At 33.4% G+C, this 25704-nt stretch overlaps 1 protein-coding gene across 1 annotated transcript; it reads left to right on the plus strand.

Annotated features, from left to right (window-relative positions):
* The first annotated feature begins 2989 nt into the window (after window positions 1-2989).
* On the plus strand, window positions 2990-22612 carry LOC142344185 (ras-related protein Rap-2c-like). Its single transcript, XM_075395717.1, has 3 exons — window positions 2990-3235; window positions 3787-3952; window positions 21956-22612. The coding sequence occupies exons 1-3, from the start codon at window positions 3113-3115 to the stop codon at window positions 22483-22485; spliced, it is 819 nt and encodes a 272-aa protein (XP_075251832.1). The 5' UTR covers window positions 2990-3112; the 3' UTR covers window positions 22486-22612.
* The last annotated feature ends 3092 nt before the right edge of the window (window positions 22613-25704 follow it).

The following is a 25704-nucleotide window of genomic DNA, read 5'->3' on the forward strand; positions in this document are numbered from 1 at the left end:
CTATTTTTTACCAATGAACAAAAATTGAGATCCAAAAATCAAAATTCATCCCATTTTCAAACTGAATCTCAAACTGTAATTTAAGCGTAAGTAACGTTATGTAACAGGTGCACATTTCGATTAGATCTTAATTTCTGAATGTAGACATATGAGTGAGTGAATAAGTAAAAAAAGAAAAAAAGACCTTTGGACTGCATTATAATTTTAAACTGAGCATTCAAATTCAGATCAAATTAAAGTACAGGATACCCAAGGTATCTAATGACGAGGTAAATCATGATTAAGGTTAGTAATTTTTGCACTTAAAACTTATCAAACAATTGCTCCAGCAAATTTGTGAGACATTTATATACATACGCAAAAAAATCCTTAATATAATTCGAATTTTGTTTAACAGAAATTGGAGCTTAAATTTGAAAAACCTTCCTCTAAATTCAAAAATTAATAGCGCTGAACAGAAATACAGTGATTTGGGTATAAATCATTTTTATACCCGATGTGATCTTTATACGAGTCGGTGAAACAATATTGAAGGGAAAAATTCCATTGAAGGGAAAAATTCCAAAAGGTGTTTTTGAATTACAATTCAAAACATTTTGCTGTTGATTAGATGCATTAAAAAATTTCAGTTGGTCCTTTTACGAAAGCCAAATCTACTTGTCAGCAATCAAAACAACTGATGAGTACAATTATAAACAACCAAATTTGACCGAAAGAATTTTTAGGAAATAAGTGCGGTCGTTTTTTTGTTCATGGTTGCATATCAATTCCAAATCGAAGGGTAGATTCAGATATGCTTCAATTTTGACTTACGAAGACTTCAATGAATGTTAGAGGTGAACAATAACAGAAAAACTGTTAGAGCTCGTGATTCGGGAATTATTTTCAAAAAATGATATCTAGTTATAAAAACTATAAGCCTTTAAATCGAGCCCCTCATAAGCTTCTTTTAAGCCACTACAACATTCGATCTTTCATTACTTAGACTGTAATAACTCTACAGAGAAAAAAATATCTGAAGTCGGAACTCCAAAATTTTATACTTTATAAACATATTTATATCTTTTTAAGCATTGCTCGATTGTAATCAATATCACAAAACTTAATGAGGCACTAGGGGTTTTTCATACCCCGTTCGCGTGAGAACTCCAACGAGACTTGCCAGCATTGGTAATTAGTGACAATACAGTGCCCAAAAGATATGGGCAGAACTTTAAGTAAAAATCAACAAAGCCAGTATTTGATCACAGACAAATTCAGACCAAGCAGCATATGTGGACCATTAAGACAAGTAAATGACATTGTTGCACTCAGTATTTCACTTTATGTAAATTGAACTTTGATAGGTTCTCAAAAAAGACAGACGCTTATGCAAAAAAGGGTTAATGCCACTTGAGCTCAATTTTCTTTGTCATTAGAATGAATACTTGAACAAGTGGAATGACAGACATGAAATTTAACCTAACCCAATACATTTTTCCTATTTTAAATGGTCAATTTTACAGCGTGAAAAATATTTTTTCCAAACAACTTAGGAGATACAGAACTCTACAGTTATCACGGTTTCAAAATAGATTTTAAACTGTAAAGTCTCTCAAGTAAGAAGCTCATTATTATTCAGCTTCTTGCCTCTAAGTAATTTGATTAGTTTCCAAACGCTCAAATTAGATTTCTATTTGAGTGAAATGTATAAGAGACCTCTACTAACTTCTAAATCGTGATTGAGAATGCAAATTCAAATGAGATCAGCGAAGCCAGGTAATCTCAAGCTAAGTCATCAGTGAGGTTTGTCAGGATTGCCTTTAGAACTTCCCAAGTGCTTGTTCTGACAAGTGAGTGATCAAATCACATAAACCACATCAACACAAAGAAAACTTTTATAGAACTCCTTTTTCTTAATTAAAGTTCTCGTGTTAGAAAAATACAATATTACAGAAAATTTCAAACTAAGCAACGAAGAATTAGAAATTAATTTTAAGTATAAAGGATCTGGCTATTCTTATAAAAGAGAATAATTTACAGGTCGACCAAACAATATTGTTGGATTTAAAAGAAACTGCTGTCAAATGGACATATTCAAAAGCATTATAAGTCAGATGTCGCTGAAGGCAATCAGAAGAATTGAGCTAATTTTGATCAAACAATTTAACCGAAGAACCAGATGATTGTAAAGCAAATATAGAAAAAAACTCAAAAATTTTTCTTTATTTTGCGAAATTAATTTTCACTTTTATCTAGATGATTAGTTTTCAAAGGAAGAGAAATTTAAGATCATGTGTCTCATTATGGACTTATGAAGATTTTATTAATTGAAATTGATTGGAAAGACAGCAAACAAACAAAATATGTCAAAAATCAAGTTTAAAAAATTTGGTGTCCAGCCATAAAAGCCATTACCTATCAACTGAAGCCAATGGTAACCTTCTCTCACTCCACTGCACGCATCAATGAGACCTTTCAACACTCATACCATGACAAACTGCAGAAATAAAACAGTCAAAACTCACTTGGCAGCAGCTTTTCACTAAAATTCAATTGAGAAGGCGGCTAAGTTAGTCTCATTTTTGCTTTAAAATTCAATAGTGTTCTATAATAACCTCCAGTGACGTCATATAAAGCAAAGCGCACTTACTAAAAATCCCCCCTGGAAACCACGTTTCCGCCCTCGCCTCCAATGAAAACAGGCTATAAATTTTATTTAATGAGTTTCTCAAGTATCCGCAAGGAAACAAAAATAGTATAATCAGATATTTTTAAACTTATGCTCGTCATTACCTCTGTTGAGCTCCACAAATGCGTATAAGTGTTAAATTATTAAAATACTTAAGTTTCTGGTTCATCATTATAATTTATCAAAATAAGTTATAAGAATAAGTTCTAAAATATGAACGTCGTCAATTTTTCTGTAATTACGCACATTTTCAGAGATCCGTTCTGGATCTTATTTTGCTGTGATTCTTATTTCAGCAAATAATTGTATTTCAGAGATGATTTTGGCACTGTTTTGTAAAATTTCGAATTGCCAAACCGGTATATTAGTTAGCTGATTGTTAACAACACTCAACGCTAAGTGCAATCTGCAAATGTGCAATAGCTGTGCCTGTGTGACAATATGGGCAAGCGAGGAGCATCGAGTGCTGGTCCCCCTGGCACAGAAAGGCGAAGCAGCTCCGAAATTCGAATCTCTGGAAAAGCAAAATCTGGTCACACTTCTGAGAAGAGGCGGCAGTACAAGGCAGTTTTTTTACTCCGCTAAAATGTCAATTTTCATTTGCGCCCGTTACCTCCACACCTCCAGGATTGCATTTAACCACCACACCCTGGTAGCATATAACTTGTATTTACATTTTTATTATGTATAAACTCATTGTAATGAGTAATGACAAGCTCTATTTCAACACCAAAGCAAACAATCACATTAAAAAACAAAAATGGAAAACGAATTTTTTTTTACTGCAAAAAGTAAATTCGATGTCGAAAACAAGAACGGCCGGAAAAGTATCGTTGACAAACAAGGGCGGGGGGATTCCCTGAATGTCGAAAATCCCTACAACCAATCCAGAAATCATAAGGAAGACTTGATAGCAAATGCACCATATAATACACAATTGAAGTAAAATCTTAGATTATTTAGCCTAGAGAAACCAGATTGATCTGCAGATTTCTTTTACTGAATGTAAAAGCAACGTTTTGGAAATTGCCTTCTAAGGTAGCTAAAAACTGTTATTTAACCCTCGTTCAAAGTTGATTAATTCTGCTTTAAGTGGAGTAAAAAAATTGTGAAAGGTTGTCGTGATGGGAGTGGGAGGTGTTGGCAAGTCCGCTCTGACGATGAGATTTGTTCACGGGTGTTTCTACGAAAAGCTAAATGCGACTATCGAAGATCTCTACCAGAAGGAATTACTTGTCAACTCAAGTGAGCCTGTGCTGGTGGAAATTTTGGACACTGCTGGTAAGCCATGGAGTTTTCTAGCTCCGTAAAAGTTTAAGTGATGTTCGTGGTTGAAAATATATTGTTCCGATCAACACTGGGGGAGAAACGTATTAGCAAAGTTTTCTTGGTTCTGGCAATTTGGCGCATCGGTAAATTTTGCGTAGAAAGCTATGAGTAGAATCATAAAAAGCTCGTCGGACGTAGATCGTGGAGCTAAGTTATCGGTCAGTTTTGGATGAATGCGACTTTTAAACCTCAATGACACCATGAAATAAAGCAAAATTTTTGCCTTTTTCCTAAGTTTGGAACGATTTTTGTTTGCGCTATAAACGGATTTGGCTGGATAGTTTAATATGAAGGTTTTTGAAAACCTATTTTTCTCTGGGTAGTCGGTGCTAAAAGTTTGTGAACATTTGTTGATTTCGCGCAAATTTTAGTTAAATTGCAGGAAACTAATTGTGCGTTATTGTGCATTTGTTGTTTGGAAAATAATTTACTGCCACATTTTTTCCCAGACGTTATTTTCAGATTATGGTAATCGTTCGTTAAGGCAATTAGGAAAGTGTGCCGTGCAAAACTCGAAGAAAGTGTAGAACAATATCTTGTGAAGGATGATAGCCGTTGAAACAAATAGCAGTAAGAGCTTGAATTATTATAATTTCTGCTCTCATGTTTTGGAGAATTTTGACAAAACGACCTTTAATCTAAACACTAAGTCAACATGATCATCTTGTAGCCACTCAAGTGTAGCCTTGTAGCCAGTCAGTTGACAATTGTTGCGAAATGTCAAAACCGTCCTGAAGTTTTTTCGAAGTTTTCGGGTTATTTGAAATCTGTGTGTTAAGAAGTTCTTGAAGCTTTTAGCTTTACTGAATTTTTTTATGTTGCCGCTTATTTTGAATCGAATCTGCTGATCAATTAAAGCTTATTTCATTTATTTTCAAATTGCTTTTACAAGTTTTTGATTAATTTTTTCTCTTATTATTCAGATTTTTTTTACAATTCATTAAAGCTCTTTTTCTCAATACTAGTGCTTGTTTTATTGCTCCCGAAATAATTTTCAATCAATTATTGTTGTCATGTTTGTCTTTTTATTCAAATTTCGTTTGATAGTTATCACTATTCGAATGACTTATATCATGGCTTGAATTCCTGTTTTTTGCGGGATCTAAATTAATATTTCTTTCACAATTTGAAACTTGTAAAATCAAGTTGCGGAGGTTTACTACTAAAATTCAAATGAAAAGCGCGTTAAACTTGATCTTTTTAAAAAAATATCTGATTAGGTAAATGAGAAGTGATAAAGAACATCACTTCACATGGAACACCGTTGTGTGCGCAATACCCCGATTTTATCCCCGCTGGCTAGAGTTGGCTGTATTGGAATCGAGCACCCATCATTCGTTCGAGAGCAATCCATTCGATATCAATTGGCGTGTTTTTAGTGAAAAAGGTTTCAAAAATCATTTTTGGGCCCTATTGATTACCTGCAAATTGCTTCCTCTCCAATCAAGTGGCATTAACTGCAGTGTTTCGACAAGTTTCTCATAATTTTTGTGTCGAACTATTTGACTTTTGATACCATATCTCTACAACGGTTTTCAAACCTATTTTGAGCATCTTCCAACAGTTACTACCGCTTTTTGTGTTAGCACAATAATTACCCTCAATAACCACAATAATTACCCGTTTTTATTATTGTAGACCGCGCCTGAAAATGCTTCGGCTAGTTTCAACGAAAACCCGGATCAAGTAGTGTCTTGTGCTTTCTATTCCAAAAGCGGTGTTTTGGAATTATTTTGTGTTTCACTCAGACGACTAGAAAATAAATGATTGTGGTGTCTATGTTTATAGCTGCATAGATGTGCGAGGAGCGTGGCTATATTGTGGTTTCCTGTGTTTTCTGCAATTCATTTCGTTTCTGAACGTGTCTTCTGCAATTAATTTTGTTTCTGCATTGTTTCTAAACGATTGGAATCAGAGTTACGATGATCTATTTTCTTTCAGTTGGTCGAGGTGTTTTGAAACTGTGTAAAAGTCCATACTGCATTTGTTAATACTGACTCCAATTTTCATTTGATGCTGAGCAAAGTTCAAAACAGAGTGGCAGTTTTGTTCCTACCGATTCGTAAAAGAGAGCGTGAATAGTAGGTATGAATAAATCTGAGCAAGCGAGGTAAAATTTTTGTTCAGGTGCGGCTTTTTCCTAGTAGATTTTTAGTGTTAACTCTATTTTCTCCTGTCGAATTTAAGTTTATATTATTTCTAAAAGTAATAGTGCGATTTGGATCCCATTTCACCATCTCAAACTGTGTTTATGCCTTCAAATGCAATTTTGACCGTTTTTGTTTGCCGTTTTTCACGGGTTTTGCGGATTCTTAGTTATTCAAATCTTTAACAAACAGTCTACGGGGAGTTTTTAGGCTACAATTCGTCTTTCGCGATGTTTTTAGTGGACTTTTGATTTGACTGTCCTTATGTTTAAGGTGTTTATCTTCATAAAAAATTGTTTTTGTTTATTTCCTAAATGTTCTGCCTTTTTTGCTTCCTGATATTTTCACAATAGTTTTAAATGTGAATTTTTTTTCTTTTGCTATTCTAAGACTTGCGTTACTGTGAGCACATAGCTGAATCTTTAATGGGCCTAACTTTACACAAATTCTGACGACGGTTTTTTTATACTGGATTTGATCTTTTTAGCTAACTGGTTTCTAACTGGTTTCTTTAGTTGATTAGATTTTCATCTGGCATTTAAATAGTTGCTGATAAAACCATAATTTCTCAGATTAACAGATGGGACGCCACATCTCTATGGGATGTACGACAAATGTCAGCACAATTTGTTTTTTTTCTGGTTTCGTCGCTGTGTTTTTTTCAATGATCAGTTGATTGGCCGTTGCCTAAACAGGAATTCCGTTTGACTGTCTGTGCAGACTAATCGTTTCATTGTCGCCACTTGTGGATAATTTTCTAAAGTGACAGATTTCGAAAATTGTTTTTTGTTAGTCATTGAATTTAATTTCCTTTTATTGAATAGTTAAAGGAAGTGAAGAGCTTCTTTTAGCAAGTATTTAGCTTTGCAATACGTCAAGATTTGCTTTGAGTCAATTCCAAAATCTTGCGTTCATTTTGGTTCCGACCCACCTTAGTAGTGGGGAGGAACTATATACTGAAATGGGTTTTTTTGTTCAGTCAATTTTGGCCGATCGATTTATTCATCGTAGAATTGTGAGTGGTATCATTAGAAAGCCCGTCCAGCGTAGAGTATGGAATTAAAAAGATTTTTTTGTATTTGTTTTCCACGGAGTTATCGTAGTTTAAAATTTTGTGAATGTTTGAGATTTCGGTTGTTTTTGTTCATATTTTCCGCATTTTTGATCGCTTTTTTGTCAATTTTCCCATAAAATTTAAAATGGGTTCTGAAAGTATTTATGATTTCACTTTAAAAAGCAGAATTAAGTCGCAGAAGCGTTGTATCCAAAACTTTTGATAACATTTTGACTAAATTTTTCAAAAGTCAGTCCTTTTCCGTCAATAATGCACTTCTATAGCAAATTGCGGTTTTTTAGCCGAAAATGTAGTCCTAAAAATTGCTGACACAATCTCAAACTCACAAACAAGTTAGTTTTACTGTTGCTCACTGTGGGAGTTCTGGAATTAATTAATTGCCCGTTTTTTTGCCCATTTAACTAGATAGTTATCAAAATTTCATCAATTATTTCTCATATATTGAATTTTCCGTAAAATTGTATTTCGCTAATAATTGGAACAATTACATATTTTTGAATGACGACTGCAATAAAAAGCCTATTTCTGGTACTTTTGTGGGTTCGAATTTTATAGGTAGCTTTTTTCATTATTAATTTTTTTCGCTTCTTTAAGTTAATTACTGGAATCCTGTAGCACGTGATTTCATTTTATTGCTCAGTTACCGACAAATCTTTTTGACGTTCAAATTAGGTCAAACGATTATATGTCATATCTTCAGTTAGAAGCTTGAACTTTTTATGGCTTCAAAACTTCGTTTGTGTATAATTGCTTTTTTAAAGTTGGTTTATTTGTTATTTTGTTGTCTTATGACTTAGTCTCGCTAGTGACATGTCCTATAAGCGTCATATGGAGCTAAGAACTATTCTATTTTTTTCTAAGGTGAAAGTTTGTTGTTCTTATAACTTTCAAAAATATTTGTTTGCAAATTGAAAAATGGTGTATTTTTGAGATTTCGCCTTGTTTCTATCTTATTTCTGTCAAGTTTAAGCTTAATTTCAGCAGCGAGGTCGCATCATTTTCTATTTAATTACAATTTAGGCGTCACTACGTTTTGGGTTTTCCGAAATGGCTTCTCTTTGAGACATTGAGTTTTCTTTTTTTGTTTTTGTAGTTTTGTCCATTTTATCTTTTTTTTGCGCGTTTGTCTTTTTTTCTCACATTTTCACGTTAAGGAAATAGCGCAAATCAAAAACAACGGCGTTTAAAAAGCGTATTTAAACATGTCTAGGGTTTTTAGTGAATAGGTATGACTTGAACGGCTTCGATCCCGTTTTCTCTCAAATTTTAATTGAATTTTTGACATTCGCCTATATTTGTTGTTCTTTTTGAAATTGTATGATATATTCTGGATAGTGCAATTCTCAAGCTTCAATTGGAGGTAAAAATTAGCCCTTTGTTTCAAACAATTTCCTTGTTTTGAACTTTTGCGGTTTTTTATCGTTTTTTTCTTTCTCTCAACTATTAGCTTAGATGCATCAATGGCCGGTTGCGTTTTTGTGGTTAACTGATTTTTTTCCGTGTAGCGACTTCCTGCTCAGAATGATTGTTTTCTGGCTTTAATTCTAAGAGCTTTCATTATATTTTTTGTGATTAAGAACTTTTGCCCGTATTGAGTTCAATTTTAGTAATTAAATTTTGGTCTTGTCTCATTAGACAATTAAATCAGAATTTAAAATGGGTTCTAAAAGTATTTATGATTTCACTTTAAAAAGCAGAATTAAGTCGCAGAAGCGTTGTATCCAAAACTTTTGATAACATTTTGACTAAATTTTTCAAAAGTCAGTCCTTTTCCGTCAATAATGCACTTCTATAGCAAATTGCGGTTTTTTAGCCGAAAATGTAGTCCTAAAAATTGCTGACACAATCTCAAACTCACAAACAAGTTAGTTTTACTGTTGCTCACTGTGGGAGTTCTGGAATTAATTAATTGCCCGTTTTTTTGCCCATTTAACTAGATAGTTATCAAATTTTCATCAATTATTTCTCATATTGAATTTTCCGTAAAATTGTATTTCGCTAATAATTGGAACAATTACATATTTTTGAATGACGACTGCAATAAAAAGCCTGTTTCTGGTACTTTTGTGGGTTCGAATTTTATAGGTAGCTTTTTTCTTAGGTAGCTTTTTTATTAATTTTTTTCGCTTCTTTAAGTTAATTACTGGAATCCTGTAGCACGTGATTTCATTTTATTGCTCAGTTACTGACAAATCTTTTTGACGTTCAAATTAGGTCAAACGATTATATGTCATATCTTCAGTTAGAAGCTTGAACTTTTTATGGCTTCAAAACTTCGTTTGTGTATAATTGCTTTTTTAAAGTTGGTTTATTTGTTATTTTGTTGTCTTATGACTTAGTCTCGCTAGTGACATGTCCTATAGGCGTCATATGGAGCTAAGAACTATTCTATTTTTTTCTAAGGTGAAAGTTTGTTGTTCTTATAACTTTCAAAAATATTTGTTTGCAAATTGAAAAATGGTGTATTTTTGAGATTTCGCCTTGTTTCTATCTTATTTCTGTCAAGTTTTAGCTTAATTTCAGCAGCGAGGTCGCATCATTTTCTATTTAATTACAATTTAGGCGTCACTACGTTTTGGTTTTCCCGAAATGGCTTCTCTTTGAGACATTGAGTTTTCTTTTTTTGTTTTTGTAGTTTTGTCCATTTTATCTTTTTTTTGCGCGTTTGTCTTTTTTGTGTTCTCACATTTTCACGTTAAGGAAATAGCGCAAATCAAAAACAACGGCGTTAAAAAAGCGTATTTAAACATGTCTAGGGTTTTTAGTGAATAGGTATGACTTGAACGGCTTCGATCCCGTTTTCTCTCAAATTTTAATTGAATTTTTGACATTCGCCTATATTTGTTATTCTTTTTGAAATTGTATGATATATTCTGGATAGTGCAATTCTCAAGCTTCAATTGGAGGTAAAAATTAGCCCTTTGTTTCAAACAATTTCCTTGTTTTGAACTTTTGCGGTTTTTTATCGTTTTTTTCTTTCTCTCAACTATTAGCCTAGATGCATCAATGGCCGGTTGCGTTTTTGTGGTTAACTGATTTTTTTCCGTGTAGCGACTTCCTGCTCAGAATGATTGTTTTCTGGCTTTAATTCTAAGAGCTTTCATTATATTTTTTGTGATTAAGAACTTTTGCCCGTATTGAGTTCAATTTTAGTAATTAAATTTTGGTCTTGTCACATTAGACAATTAAATCAGAATTTAAAATGGGTTCTAAAAGTATTTATGATTTCACTTTAAAAAGCAGAATTAAGTCGCAGAAGCGTTGTATCCAAAACTTTTGATAACATTTTGACTAAATTTTTCAAAAGTCAGTCCTTTTCCGTCAATAATGCACTTCTATAGCAAATTGCGGTTTTTTAGCCGAAAATGTAGTCCTAAAAATTGCTGACACAATCTCAAACTCACAAACAAGTTAGTTTTACTGTTGCTCACTGTGGGAGTTCTGGAATTAATTAATTGCCCGTTTTTTTGCCCATTTAACTAGATAGTTATCAAAATTTCATCAATTATTTCCATATATTGAATTTTCCGTAAAATTGTATTTCGCTAATAATTGGAACAATTACATATTTTTGAATGACGACTGCAATAAAAAGCCTGTTTCTGGTACTTTTGTGGGTTCGAATTTTATAGGTAGCTTTTTTCTTAGGTAGCTTTTTTATTAATTTTTTTCGCTTCTTTAAGTTAATTACTGGAATCCTGCAGCACGTGATTTCATTTTATTGCTCAGTTACTGACAAATCTTTTTGACGTTCAAATTAGGTCAAACGATTATATGTCATATCTTCAGTTAGAAGCTTGAACTTTTTATGGCTTCAAAACTTCGTTTGTGTATAATTGCTTTTTTAAAGTTGGTTTATTTGTTATTTTGTTGTCTTATGACTTAGTCTCGCTAGTGACATGTCCTATAAGCGTCATATGGAGCTAAGAACTATTCTATTTTTTTCTAAGGTGAAAGTTTGTTGTTCTTATAACTTTCAAAAATATTTGTTTGCAAATTGAAAAATGGTGTATTTTTGAGATTTCGCCTTGTTTCTATCTTATTTCTGTCAAGTTTAAGCTTAATTTCAGCAGCGAGGTCGCATCATTTTCTATTTAATTACAATTTAGGCGTCACTACGTTTTGGGTTTTCCGAAATGGCTTCTCTTTGAGACATTGAGTTTTCTTTTTTTGTTTTTGTAGTTTTGTCCATTTTATCTTTTTTGCGCGTTTGTCTTTTTTGTGTTCTCACATTTTCACGTTAAGGAAATAGCGCAAATCAAAAACAACGGCGTTAAAAAAGCGTATTTAAACATGTCGGGTTTTTAGTGAATAGGTATGACTTGAACGGCTTAAATCCCGTTTTCTCTCAAATTTTAATTGAATTTTTGACATTCGCCTATATTTGTTGTTCTTTTTGAAATTGTATGATATATTCTGGATAGTGCAATTCTCAAGCTTCAATTGGAGGTAAAAATTAGCCCTTTGTTTCAAACAATTTCCTTGTTTTGAACTTTTGTTTTGAACTTTTGCAGTTTTTTTTCGTTTTTTTCTTTCTCTCAACTATTAGCTTAGATGCATCAATGGCCGGTTGCGTTTTTGTGGTTAACTGATTTTTTTTCCGTGTAGCGACTTCCTGCTCAGAATGATTGTTTTCTGGCTTTAATTCTAAGAGCTTTCATTATAATTTTTGTGATTAAGAACTTTTGCCCGTATTGTTCAATTTTAGTAATTAAATTTTGGTCCTGTCACATTAGACAATTAAATCAGAATTTAAAATGGGTTCTAAAAGTATTTATGATTTCACTTTAAAAAGCAGAATTAAGTCGCAGAAGCGTTGTATCCAAAACTTTTGATAACATTTTGACTAAATTTTTCAAAAGTCAGTCCTTTTCCGTCAATAATGCACTTCTATAGCAAATTGCGGTTTTTTAGCCGAAAATGTAGTCCTAAAAATTGCTGACACAATCTCAAACTCACAAACAAGTTAGTTTTACTGTTGCTCACTGTGGGAGTTCTGGAATTAATTAATTGCCCGTTTTTTTGCCCATTTAACTAGATAGTTATCAAAATTTCATCAATTATTTCCATATATTGAATTTTCCGTAAAATTGTATTTCGCTAATAATTGGAACAATTACATATTTTTGAATGACGACTGCAATAAAAAGCCTGTTTCTGGTACTTTTGTGGGTTCGAATTTTATAGGTAGCTTTTTTCTTAGGTAGCTTTTTTATTAATTTTTTTCGCTTCTTTAAGTTAATTACTGGAATCCTGCAGCACGTGATTTCATTTTATTGCTCAGTTACTGACAAATCTTTTTGACGTTCAAATTAGGTCAAACGATTATATGTCATATCTTCAGTTAGAAGCTTGAACTTTTTATGGCTTCAAAACTTCGTTTGTGTATAATTGCTTTTTTAAAGTTGGTTTATTTGTTATTTTGTTGTCTTATGACTTAGTCTCGCTAGTGACATGTCCTATAAGCGTCATATGGAGCTAAGAACTATTCTATTTTTTTCTAAGGTGAAAGTTTGTTGTTCTTATAACTTTCAAAAATATTTGTTTGCAAATTGAAAAATGGTGTATTTTTGAGATTTCGCCTTGTTTCTATCTTATTTCTGTCAAGTTTAAGCTTAATTTCAGCAGCGAGGTCGCATCATTTTCTATTTAATTACAATTTAGGCGTCACTACGTTTTGGGTTTTCCGAAATGGCTTCTCTTTGAGACATTGAGTTTTCTTTTTTTGTTTTTGTAGTTTTGTCCATTTTATCTTTTTTGCGCGTTTGTCTTTTTTGTGTTCTCACATTTTCACGTTAAGGAAATAGCGCAAATCAAAAACAACGGCGTTAAAAAAGCGTATTTAAACATGTCGGGTTTTTAGTGAATAGGTATGACTTGAACGGCTTAAATCCCGTTTTCTCTCAAATTTTAATTGAATTTTTGACATTCGCCTATATTTGTTGTTCTTTTTGAAATTGTATGATATATTCTGGATAGTGCAATTCTCAAGCTTCAATTGGAGGTAAAAATTAGCCCTTTGTTTCAAACAATTTCCTTGTTTTGAACTTTTGTTTTGAACTTTTGCAGTTTTTTTTCGTTTTTTTCTTTCTCTCAACTATTAGCTTAGATGCATCAATGGCCGGTTGCGTTTTTGTGGTTAACTGATTTTTTTTCCGTGTAGCGACTTCCTGCTCAGAATGATTGTTTTCTGGCTTTAATTCTAAGAGCTTTCATTATAATTTTTGTGATTAAGAACTTTTGCCCGTATTGTTCAATTTTAGTAATTAAATTTTGGTCCTGTCACATTAGACAATTAAATCAGAATTTAAAATGGGTTCTAAAAGTTTTTATGATTTCACTTTAAAAAGCAGAATAAAGTCGCAGAAGCGTTGTATCCAAAACTTTTGATAACATTTTGACTTAATTTTTCAAAAGTCAGTCCTTTTCCGTCAATAATGCACTTCTATAGCAAATTATGGTTTTTTAGCCAAAAATGTAGTCCTAAAAATTGCTGACACAATCTCAAACTCACAAACAAGTTAGTTTTACTGTTGCTCACTGTGGGAGTTCTGGAATTAATTATTTGCCCGTTTTTTGCCCATTTAACTAGATAGTTATCAAAATTTCATCAATTATTTCTCATATATTGAATTTTCCGTAAAATTGTATTTCGCTAATAATTGGAACAATTACATATTTTTGAAAGACGACTGCAATAAAAAGCCTATTTCTGGTACTTTTGTGGGTTCGAATTTTATAGGTAGCTTTTTTCATTATTAATTTTTTTCGCTTCTTTAAGTTAATTACTGGAATCCTGTAGCACGTGATTTCATTTTATTGCTCAGTTACCGACAAATCTTTTTGACGTTCAAATTACGTCAAACGATTATATGTCATATCTTCAGTTAGAAGCTTGAACTTTTTATGGCTTCAAAACTTCGTTTGTGTATAATTGCTTTTTTAAAATTGGTTTGTTTGTTATTTTGTTGTCTTATGACTAAGTCTCGCTAGTGACATGTCCTATAAGCGTCATGTGGAGCTAAGAACTATTCTATTTTTTTCTAAGGTGAAAGTTTGTTGTTCTTATAACTTTCAAAAATATTTGTTTGCAAATTGAAAAATGGTGTATTTTTGAGATTTCGCCTTGTTTCTATCTTATTTCTGTCAAGTTTAAGCTTAATTTCAGCAGCGAGGTCGCATCATTTTCTATTTAATTACAATTTAGGCGTCACTACGTTTTGGGTTTTCCGAAATGGCTTCTCTTTGAGACATTGAGTTTTCTTTTTTTGTTTTTGTAGTTTTGTCCATTTTATCTTTTTTGCGCGTTTGTCTTTTTTGTGTTCTCACATTTTCACGTTAAGGAAATAGCGCAAATCAAAAACAACGGCGTTAAAAAAGCGTATTTAAACATGTCTAGGGTTTTTAGTGAATAGGTATGACTTGAACGGCTTAAATCCCGTTTTCTCTCAAATTTTAATTGAATTTTTGACATTCGCCTATATTTGTTGTTCTTTTTGAAATTGTATGATATATTCTGGATAGTGCAATTCTCAAGCTTCAATTGGAGGTAAAAATTAGCCCTTTGTTTCAAACAATTTCCTTGTTTTGAACTTTTGTTTTGAACTTTTGCAGTTTTTTTTCGTTTTTTTCTTTCTCTCAACTATTAGCTTAGATGCATCAATGGCCGGTTGCGTTTTTGTGGTTAACTGATTTTTTTTCCGTGTAGCGACTTCCTGCTCAGAATGATTGTTTTCTGGCTTTAATTCTAAGAGCTTTCATTATAATTTTTGTGATTAAGAACTTTTGCCCGTATTGTTCAATTTTAGTAATTAAATTTTGGTCCTGTCACATTAGACAATTAAATCAGAATTTAAAATGGGTTCTAAAAGTTTTTATGATTTCACTTTAAAAAGCAGAATAAAGTCGCAGAAGCGTTGTATCCAAAACTTTTGATAACATTTTGACTTAATTTTTCAAAAGTCAGTCCTTTTCCGTCAATAATGCACTTCTATAGCAAATTATGGTTTTTTAGCCAAAAATGTAGTCCTAAAAATTGCTGACACAATCTCAAACTCACAAACAAGTTAGTTTTACTGTTGCTCACTGTGGGAGTTCTGGAATTAATTATTTGCCCGTTTTTTGCCCATTTAACTAGATAGTTATCAAAATTTCATCAATTATTTCTCATATATTGAATTTTCCGTAAAATTGTATTTCGCTAATAATTGGAACAATTACATATTTTTGAAAGACGACTGCAATAAAAAGCCTATTTCTGGTACTTTTGTGGGTTCGAATTTTATAGGTAGCTTTTTTCATTATTAATTTTTTTCGCTTCTTTAAGTTAATTACTGGAATCCTGTAGCACGTGATTTCATTTTATTGCTCAGTTACCGACAAATCTTTTTGACGTTCAAATTACGTCAAACGATTATATGTCATATCTTCAGTTAGAAGCTTGAACTTTTTATGGCTTCAAAACTTCGTTTGTGTATAATTGCTTTTTTAAAATTGGTTTGTTTGTTATTTTGTTGTCTTATGACTAAGTCTCGCTAGTGACATGTCCTATAAGCGTCATGTGGAGCTAAGAACTATTCTATTTTTTTCTAAGGTGAAAGTTTGTTGTTCTTATAACTTTCAAAAATATTTGTTTGCAAATTGAAAAATGGTGTATTTTTGAGATTTCGCCTTGTTTCTATCTTATTTCTGTCAAGTTTTAGCTTAATTTCAGCAGCGAGGTTGCATCATTTTCTATTTAATTACAATTTAGTCGTCACTACGTTTTGGGTTTTCCGAAATGGCTTCTCTTTGAGACATTGAGTTTTCTTTTTTTGTTTTTGTAGTTTTGTCCATTTTATCTTTTTTTTGCGCGTTTGTCTTTTTTGTGTTCCCACATTTTCACGTTAAGGAAATAGCGCAAATCAAAAACAACGGCGTTAAAAAAAGCGTATTTAAACATATCTAGGGCTTTTAGTGAATAGGTATGACTTGAACGGCTTCGATCCCGTTTTCTCTCAAATTTTAATTGAAGTTTTGACATTCGCCTATATTTGTTGTTCTTTTTGAAATTGTATGATATATTCTGGATAGTGCAATTCTCAAGCTTCAATTGCAGGTAAAAATTAGCCCTTTGTTTCAAACAATTTCCTTGTTTTGAAGTTTTGCGGTTTTTTATCGTTTTTTTCTTTCTCTCAACTATTAGCTTAGATGCATCAATGGCCGGTTGCGTTTTTGTGGTTAACTGATTTTTTTCCGTGTAGCGACTTCCTGCTCAGAATGATTGTTTTCTGGCTTTAATTCTAAGAGCTTTCATTATAATTTTTGTGATTAAGAACTTTTGCCCGTATTGAGTTCAATTTTAGTAATTAAATTTTGGTCTTGTCACATTAGACAATTAAATCAGAATTGTGGATGACCCGTGTCGGAACATTATAAGCTAACGCACATTACCGAACTTCATTGTTTTTAAAATGGGTTCTAAAAGTTTTTATGATTTCACTTTAAAAAGCAGAATAAAGTCGCAGAAGCGTTGTATCCAAAACTTTTGATAACATTTTGACTAAATTTTTCAAAAGTCAGTCCTTTTCCGTCAATAATGCACTTCTATAGCAAATTGCGGTTTTTTAGCCGAAAATGTAGTCCTAAAAATTGCTGACACAATCTCAAACTCACAAACAAGTTAGTTTTACTGTTGCTCACTGTGGGAGTTCTGGAATTAATTAATTGCCCGTTTTTTTGCCCATTTAACTAGATAGTTATCAAAATTTCATCAATTATTTCTCATATATTGAATTTTCCGTAAAATTGTATTTCGCTAATAATTGGAACAATTACATATTTTTGAATGACGACTGCAATAAAAAGCCTATTTCTGGTACTTTTGTGGGTTCGAATTTTATAGGTAGCTTTTTTCATTATTAATTTTTTTCGCTTCTTTAAGTTAATTACTGGAATCCTGTAGCACGTGATTTCATTTTATTGCTCAGTTACCGACAAATCTTTTTGACGTTCAAATTACGTCAAACGATTATATGTCATATCTTCAGTTAGAAGCTTGAACTTTTTATGGCTTCAAAACTTCGTTTGTGTATAATTGCTTTTTTAAAATTGGTTTGTTTGTTATTTTGTTGTCTTATGACTAAGTCTCGCTAGTGACATGTCCTATAAGCGTCATGTGGAGCTAAGAACTATTCTATTTTTTTCTAAGGTGAAAGTTTGTTGTTCTTATAACTTTCAAAAATATTTGTTTGCAAATTGAAAAATGGTGTATTTTTGAGATTTCGCCTTGTTTCTATCTTATTTCTGTCAAGTTTTAGCTTAATTTCAGCAGCGAGGTTGCATCATTTTCTATTTAATTACAATTTAGTCGTCACTACGTTTTGGGTTTTCCGAAATGGCTTCTCTTTGAGACATCGAGTTTTCTTTTTTTGTTTTTGTAGTTTTGTCCATTTTATCTTATTTTTGCGCTTTTGTCTTTTTTGTGTTCTCACATTTTCACGTTAAGGAAATAGCGCAAATCAAAAACAACGGCGTTAAAAAAAGCGTATTTAAACATATCTAGGGCTTTTAGTGAATAGGTATGACTTGAACGGCTTCGATCCCGTTTTCTCTCAAATTTTAATTGAAGTTTTGACATTCGCCTATATTTGTTGTTCTTTTTGAAATTGTATGATATATTCTGGATAGTGCAATTCTCAAGCTTCAATTGCAGGTAAAAATTAGCCCTTTGTTTCAAACAATTTCCTTGTTTTGAAGTTTTGCGGTTTTTTATCGTTTTTTTCTTTCTCTCAACTATTAGCTTAGATGCATCAATGGCCGGTTGCGTTTTTGTGGTTAACTGATTTTTTTCCGTGTAGCGACTTCCTGCTCAGAATGATTGTTTTCTGGCTTTAATTCTAAGAGCTTTCATTATAATTTTTGTGATTAAGAACTTTTGCCCGTATTGAGTTCAATTTTAGTAATTAAATTTTGGTCTTGTCACATTAGACAATTAAATCAGAATTGTGGATGACCCGTGTCGGAACATTATAAGCTAACGCACATTACCGAACTTCATTGTTTTTAAAATGGGTTCTAAAAGTTTTTATGATTTCACTTTAAAAAGCAGAATAAAGTCGCAGAAGCGTTGTATCCAAAACTTTTGATAACATTTTGACTAAATTTTTCAAAAGTCAGTCCTTTTCCGTCAATAATGCACTTCTATAGCAAATTGCGGTTTTTTAGCCGAAAATGTAGTCCTAAAAATTGCTGACACAATCTCAAACTCACAAACAAGTTAGTTTTACTGTTGCTCACTGTGGGAGTTCTGGAATTAATTAATTGCCCGTTTTTTTGCCCATTTAACTAGATAGTTATCAAAATTTCATCAATTATTTCTCATATATTGAATTTTCCGTAAAATTGTATTTCGCTAATAATTGGAACAATTACATATTTTTGAATGACGACTGCAATAAAAAGCCTATTTCTGGTACTTTTGTGGGTTCGAATTTTATAGGTAGCTTTTTTCATTATTAATTTTTTTCGCTTCTTTAAGTTAATTACTGGAATCCTGTAGCACGTGATTTCATTTTATTGCTCAGTTACCGACAAATCTTTTTGACGTTCAAATTACGTCAAACGATTATATGTCATATCTTCAGTTAGAAGCTTGAACTTTTTATGGCTTCAAAACTTCGTTTGTGTATAATTGCTTTTTTAAAATTGGTTTGTTTGTTATTTTGTTGTCTTATGACTAAGTCTCGCTAGTGACATGTCCTATAAGCGTCATGTGGAGCTAAGAACTATTCTATTTTTTTCTAAGGTGAAAGTTTGTTGTTCTTATAACTTTCAAAAATATTTGTTTGCAAATTGAAAAATGGTGTATTTTTGAGATTTCGCCTTGTTTCTATCTTATTTCTGTCAAGTTTTAGCTTAATTTCAGCAGCGAGGTTGCATCATTTTCTATTTAATTACAATTTAGTCGTCACTACGTTTTGGGTTTTCCGAAATGGCTTCTCTTTGAGACATCGAGTTTTCTTTTTTTGTTTTTGTAGTTTTGTCCATTTTATCTTATTTTTGCGCTTTTGTCTTTTTTGTGTTCTCACATTTTCACGTTAAGGAAATAGCGCAAATCAAAAACAACGGCGTTAAAAAAAGCGTATTTAAACATATCTAGGGCTTTTAGTGAATAGGTATGACTTGAACGGCTTCGATCCCGTTTTCTCTCAAATTTTAATTGAAGTTTTGACATTCGCCTATATTTGTTGTTCTTTTTGAAATTGTATGATATATTCTGGATAGTGCAATTCTCAAGCTTCAATTGGAGGTAAAAATTAGCCCTTTGTTTCAAACAATTTCCTTGTTTTGAACTTTTGCGGTTTTTTATCGTTTTTTTCTTTCTCTCAACTCTTAGCTTAGATGCATCAATGGCCGGTTGCGTTTTTGTGGTTAACTGATTTTTTTTCCGTGTAGCGACTTCCTGCTCAGAATGATTGTTTTCTGGCTTTAATTCTAAGAGCTTTCATTATAATTTTTGTGATTAAGAACTTTTGCCCGTATTGAGTTCAATTTTAGTAATTAAATTTTGGTCTTGTCACATTAGACAATTAAATCAGAATTGTGGATGACCCGTGTCGGAACATTATAAGCTAACGCACATTACCGAACTTCATTGTTTTTATAAAGATCTGTTCACAGATCTGTTCGATCACGCCGAAACAGGAGCGCGGATAACTATTTCAACTCCTTGCTTTATCTGTTTCTATCTGTACTCTACGGCACTCAAAATCAATTTCACAGCTATTCTGGCGATCTGCTAGTCGTGTCTATTATGCTAAATTGGCGCAAAGCTAAGAAAACATTTTTTTAAAATAAGGGTTGTTCAAACTTATATTCAGGGTTAACAATAAGTTTGTTTGTAAATTTAAATCTTAAAACCGTGTGTAACTGTAAAAAAAAAATAGTGGTTTAGGTCAAAATAAGCTTTTAAGTCCGCCTTAGTACGTTTCGCAGACATGTAATGGTTAGTCAAAGTTTGTCAAAGTTTCATTGAAACGGTTATGATCCAGCGTCTACACATCTCACGGAATTAAAGCTCTGAAAGAAAATCTGCTTCAATTTTGTTTTGCGCGTAACAGCTTTGATAGGATTCACGCCTGTTTGTGTAGACTATCTTATATTTCATAAAATGGAATAAAAATTTGCAACTAAAAATGTTGACTCGTCTGCTTAATAGCCGCGAAACGATATCGGCTATTATTGAGGTGTATTGGGCGCTGTCTTTTTTCAGACATGTTCACACATTTTCATAGTTTTTGAAGTCTAATTGGAGTAGTGATTTTGGTCGCGCCGAAACAGGAAGCGAAGCGAAAAAGCAAGCAAGTGGTTTTGCGGCGTGGAATTTTTCTCTAATTTTAAAGTAGAGTGAGAAAACGGTGTTTGAACAAAAATTCGCTTTCTCGCTAGTGGTTTTTTGTTCACATGCGGCAATTTCACAGTTTGCCGCATGTGATTTTTACAATTTTTCGATTTTTTGGATCGGATTTTTTTCTAAATGATTTTCCCAATCCATTCATAGTCCGTTCTTGGTCTAGTTTTCTGTTTAGTCAATGAAAAATATTTGAATTGTACGTCAGGACTTGTCCTGCTATGTTTTTTGTTTTTTCGTCTGACGCTCTTTCTGGTTTTACATTTGTTCACACAGCAAAGCTAAAAAAGTCAAATTTTCTGAATGACTTCTTCCTCTCACTAACGGCTTTTGCGCGCGTGAGACATTTTATGTCTCACTCTCTGTAGCAAAAGTTTTTTGCGCGATTAGATTTTGATCATAAGCGACTTACCTCACTCAATAAAATGACTTTTGCGCTTTAAAACTTTAAGTTTTTAAGTTTTTTTATTTCGTCGTGTCCGTCGATGATTCTTGCGACCTGACTTCTTCGATTTGAGCTTTTCAATTTCAGTGATTTCTACTGCTTTGCAATTCAAATTTTTGAGCGTGACGTCATTTGTTCTGCTTTTAGGTCAATTGCGTTACTTACCTCACTCAAAAAATTGACTTCTGAACTCGCTTAATGAACTTTAAATTTTATGAACATTTACTAGTTAAAGGTCAATAGTCTGCAGCTAAGTAGTGCCAAACGTGTATTCCCTGATTCTTGAGTATTAGAGTCTTGACTTTGATTTCGAATATTATTTTTGAAAAGCTACATTAGGGTTTTTTTTACTTATAGAGCGTATGTGTCTCATAAAAATGACAGCCCGAATTTGACCAAAAAGTCTAGTGGTCTATTAAAAGACTGGTGGTCAATCTGTCTATCTTATTTCTTTGGTTGTTTCAATTCATGGAAGGTCACAAGCGTCTATCTCGGCTATTTTCCGGCACTGCTGGCTATGTTTGATATTTTAGTAGTTATTCTACTCATACAAATCTCTATGCTTATTTCCCGTGAAATAGCTGTTGTTATTTTAAGGTTAAGAGGTTCGGTTTTGAAAGTACTTTCTTGTGTCGACAGAAACAGAATAGGGCCTCTACGCCTGATTTGGAATATTGATAGAGATAGAGTGTAAATGTTCTTTTCGACGTGCAAACTAACCAATTAGTTACAATAGTACGTTATGCGCCCCCCAGTTACAGAGCACGTGCCATTACATAGTAAATCATTACGTAAAAATATGGCACGTGCGTCTGGGGGGGGGCACTCTAAGCTGGGGGAGGGGGGGGCAGAAACGGAAAAGATCCTAATTTACCTTTGTCACAGGATAACATTTCAGGTATGGAGCAGTTCAACAACATGACCGATCTGTACATCCGAAATGGCGATGGTTTCCTTCTTGTCTTCAGCATGCTAGATCTCACTTCCCTCAGCCACGTTGTCAAGCTACGCGACCATATACTTCGTGTTAAAGACACAACTACAGACGGTGTTGCGATGCTATTGGTCGGCAACAAATTGGATCTCGTCACATCCAGCAGCCAATTAAATGCGGCCAAATCCCTGGCGCAACAATGCGCTTTGCCTTACATGGAAACCTCGGCTAAATCGTCTCATAATGTAGACCTTGCTTTCACTAACTTGGTGCAAAATATTATAGTTATTGAAATGCTCAATACAAGTGCACGTGATTCGTCTGCTAGTGCCGCTGGCGGTGCTGCAGGCAAGATTCTATCATCCGGCTGTGGGGCGCTCTTTTCGCGCTTTTCGCCTCAAGGAACCACGAGTAGTGGTCATTACAGCACGGGATCGGGGGGCTATGCAGCTGTTGACAGGCATAGACGGCCTACAAGGTGTTGTATTTTATAACTCTATACTGGTGCTCAGCTTGCAGTAATACATACTTTGTTACTTTTCAGGCTGCGCTTATTTATATACTTCAAAATTGCCTGCTCCAAAACGTAGCTCTACTTAGTGCTGAAAATGACAAAAGTTTGGCCAAAAATATCCCAGAAAGGTGACATCAAATCAGAGAAGTTTTTATGACAATTCTGGGACAGTTTTTACCGACAAAATAACAACTAAGTTGCAGTTTATTATGCGCATGTAGAAAATATATCAAAAGTTGAGAATTTGAAGTGCAGCAGAATAATGAGTTGCCGTCAAACACACTTTTTAATTGATTGATTTCCTGTCCGTTCTTATGGTATTGTAAGAACGGACAAGAAATCAATGTAAGAACGGACTGAAAGGGCGAAATCGGTTGTTGGAAAAAATAACGCAATTTCTTTTTTAACCGTAATAAAGTTAGAATTTGGATGATGAAAGTTTTTTAAAACTAATTGTCCACCAAAAGCAATCAAAGAAAATAAAAATCCGGATTCTCTTGCAACGTGAAAGGGCGAAATTTTTAACTCCGTGCGGTTAGGATTTTATGTGATAGATCTTATTACCACACTAATATAAGTGTGAGAGTGAAAAAGGATATAATTTAGTGACCAATAATATCTACTATTATAAGTCTCAATCTTGCTCTTGATTTGTATTCCAGTTACCTGTCTTGAGGAGTAATCGACAGAAAATGCGTTTTGGGTTTTCATCCAGTGGAAGCATCTCGCTCATTCTTTGGTATTCAAGCCTCGCGGCTTGGGTAAAAAATCTTTTCTTTTGGTAGACAATCATTGATTGAATCTTCTCGATTGTGGAAGTTCTTGTGGTTGAGGTTGTTTGTTTTGTTGTTGTTGTGGTTGTTGAAGATGTCGCTGATGGTTGCTGAAGATGCCGCTGATGTTGTAGTTGCTGGTTGTGACGACCACGTCGACGAGGATGGATGGCTCGTGGCTTCTTACCCAGCCAGTTTGTTAGAGGGCAATTCTGTTCCACTGGAAATTTTGGGGCATCATTAAGTTTGTGGTACGTTTAGGCGTCCTAATCAAATAACCAAAACTTGCCTTATTATAAATAATGATAAAAATTTCTGTGTTTCAATTGAAAACAATCGTTCATTTTAATATGCCAACAAAATTGTACTTTCTAAGTACATGAAAATGGTAGTACAATGCTCAATTGTTGGACACATATAGGTGTGAAAACATGAGAAAAAGATATTATTCCTGTATGTGATAACAATTTTTCTGTTATGATGCAAAAATAGCTGAAAAGGGAAGGGTTATATAATAGAGGGATGAAATTTGAATGAATTGTTATGCATGTGTATGGATTGTAAATTGGTAAGAAAATTTTTAGAGTGGGGTCAATAATAGTTCTATGCCAGGCGGTCAACCCTGGCACACGTCCGTCTTGCTCCGCTGCCTGGAGGTGTGAACTTTTTAATTTGTCACATTTACATTGCTGCAGCGACCCGTGCAGCTGGTTTGTCAAACCTTATCTCGAAGAGCTGGATTTCTTTTCAGCTTATCAGTGCAAATACTCGTGGGAGAAATGGTATCTTTTCAAATGTGTTATTTAGTTTGGGAAGAGAAGCAGCTGGTACAAATGAAATGCCTTGAATTTCTGTGTTGGCCAATATTAGGATGAGTAGACGAATGAAAGCAGACAACGAAAACGTACTGATACTGTGCAAACTTTTTGAAGGCATAGACGGCAATTTGACTGAGATGAGTGTAACAAAATCTTTTAATTGATTTGCGGTAGAATTTCCTGCACAATGAGAATCATATGGGATTTTTGAACTTATTAGTGAATCAGCAGCCATAGCTCAAACAATTTTGTATTAAATAATGTACAGAATTATGGCCTCTGACTAATTAAGTCTTTTGCTCTACTAGTCATAAGTTGCCCGCAGCCATTTTGTGTATTCCGGTTAGTTTAGACTAGGTATGAAGTGTTGGTGTAGTCGACAGGTGAATAATTGCAACAATTCTGTAGTATCGGTGATTGCGGCGGTAATTATCGAATGAGCAATACTTCTAAACATAATAGAGAATGAAAAATTTTTTAACTAAATCAATAATTAAATCAATAAATTAATTGTGTAAAACCACTAGTTTTCAATTGATAAAAATTTGCATCAGAGTTTTGTGGGAAAGTTCTTGTTGCTCTTTTCTTGCACTTGTCGCACTATTTAGAGATTGGGCATCAAAGTTTTTCTCATTTATTGTGTTAAGCTTTTTCATTGAAATTAGGTTTTGTCACTTCAACTGTAGTTCGCTTATTTAACCCACTTTTGTGAGTGAGACATTTTAGTCGCTGAATTGTGAATTTTTTGTGAGGCGCCTTGTCTATTGTAGTCGCAAATTTTTGTTTGTTAGGTTGCTTCGAATTTAGTTGCTTAAATACCACAAGAGTTGCTGTGTGGCAATACAACAAATTTGATAATAGGCCGGCAATTTTTGGTTTTTGCGAGTAAATGGCCGACTGTACTTTGCTGTTAGATGAGGTGCAGTGCAGGCAGAATCTAGTCTGTCGTCATTTCATATGCTTTCGTTTTCTCGTTTTGTGCGGTCTTGATTAGTGTTCTTTTGCTTATGTTTTTGCATCAGTGTTATGTTTCTGCTGCGTAGCATAGTTGAAACTGTCAAGTATATGAATGGAATTTCCCGAGAAATTGAAACAATTATTAATATTTGTTCATAGCTTATTTATTGCTTTATCAGTGGAATTGTTTAAATTTTTGTTACGTTAACAAGCCACATCATCACATAACAGGTTGTTGAGTTATAGTTAAATCGTTAATTTGGAAGTATCAAAACTACTTACTTTTATATCTCTAAGTTGCGCCAAAAGAGAAAACTTGAAGATTGTCGATCCAGCTCCGATTGTTTTATCCGCTTGGAAATCGTGAAACAACTTAGAAAAAACTGAGCATAGAAAACGACAATATATCTAGTTAAAAACAACTTGATTAATTACTTGCAAAAAAGAAATTATAATCTTACGTTTGTTGGTGACAGAAAGGAAAGACAATCTGACCTCTCTGTAAGCGAAGAATAAGAACAAGAAGACGAGAGCTGACACACAGAGGCGTGGTGACGCACCTTCAAGCCGAAATCCTGAAAAAGAAAATTGTCGGCCGCATCTGGTTGTCCAAGTCAGCAAGACAAGCAACTTAGTCCTTAGACAGTGCCA

The sequence above is a fragment of the Convolutriloba macropyga genome, chromosome 8 (genome assembly GCF_964194025.1).
Source record: "Convolutriloba macropyga chromosome 8, txConMacr16.3, whole genome shotgun sequence".
Classification (NCBI taxonomy): Eukaryota; Metazoa; Xenacoelomorpha; order Acoela; family Convolutidae; genus Convolutriloba; species Convolutriloba macropyga.

What these genes read in the sequence shown, in the direction of transcription:
- LOC142344185 (XM_075395717.1), top strand. Translation starts at nt 3,113, where the DNA reads ATGGGCAAGCGAGGAGCATCGAGTGCTGGTCCCCCTGGCACAGAAAGG. An exon ending in AGAAGAGGCGGCAGTACAAG is followed by an intron (nt 3,236 to 3,786) that starts GCAGTTTTTTTA and finishes AAATTGTGAAAG; the next exon opens with GTTGTCGTGATGGGAGTGGG. An exon ending in GGAAATTTTGGACACTGCTG is followed by an intron (nt 3,953 to 21,955) that starts GTAAGCCATGGA and finishes ATAACATTTCAG; the next exon opens with GTATGGAGCAGTTCAACAAC.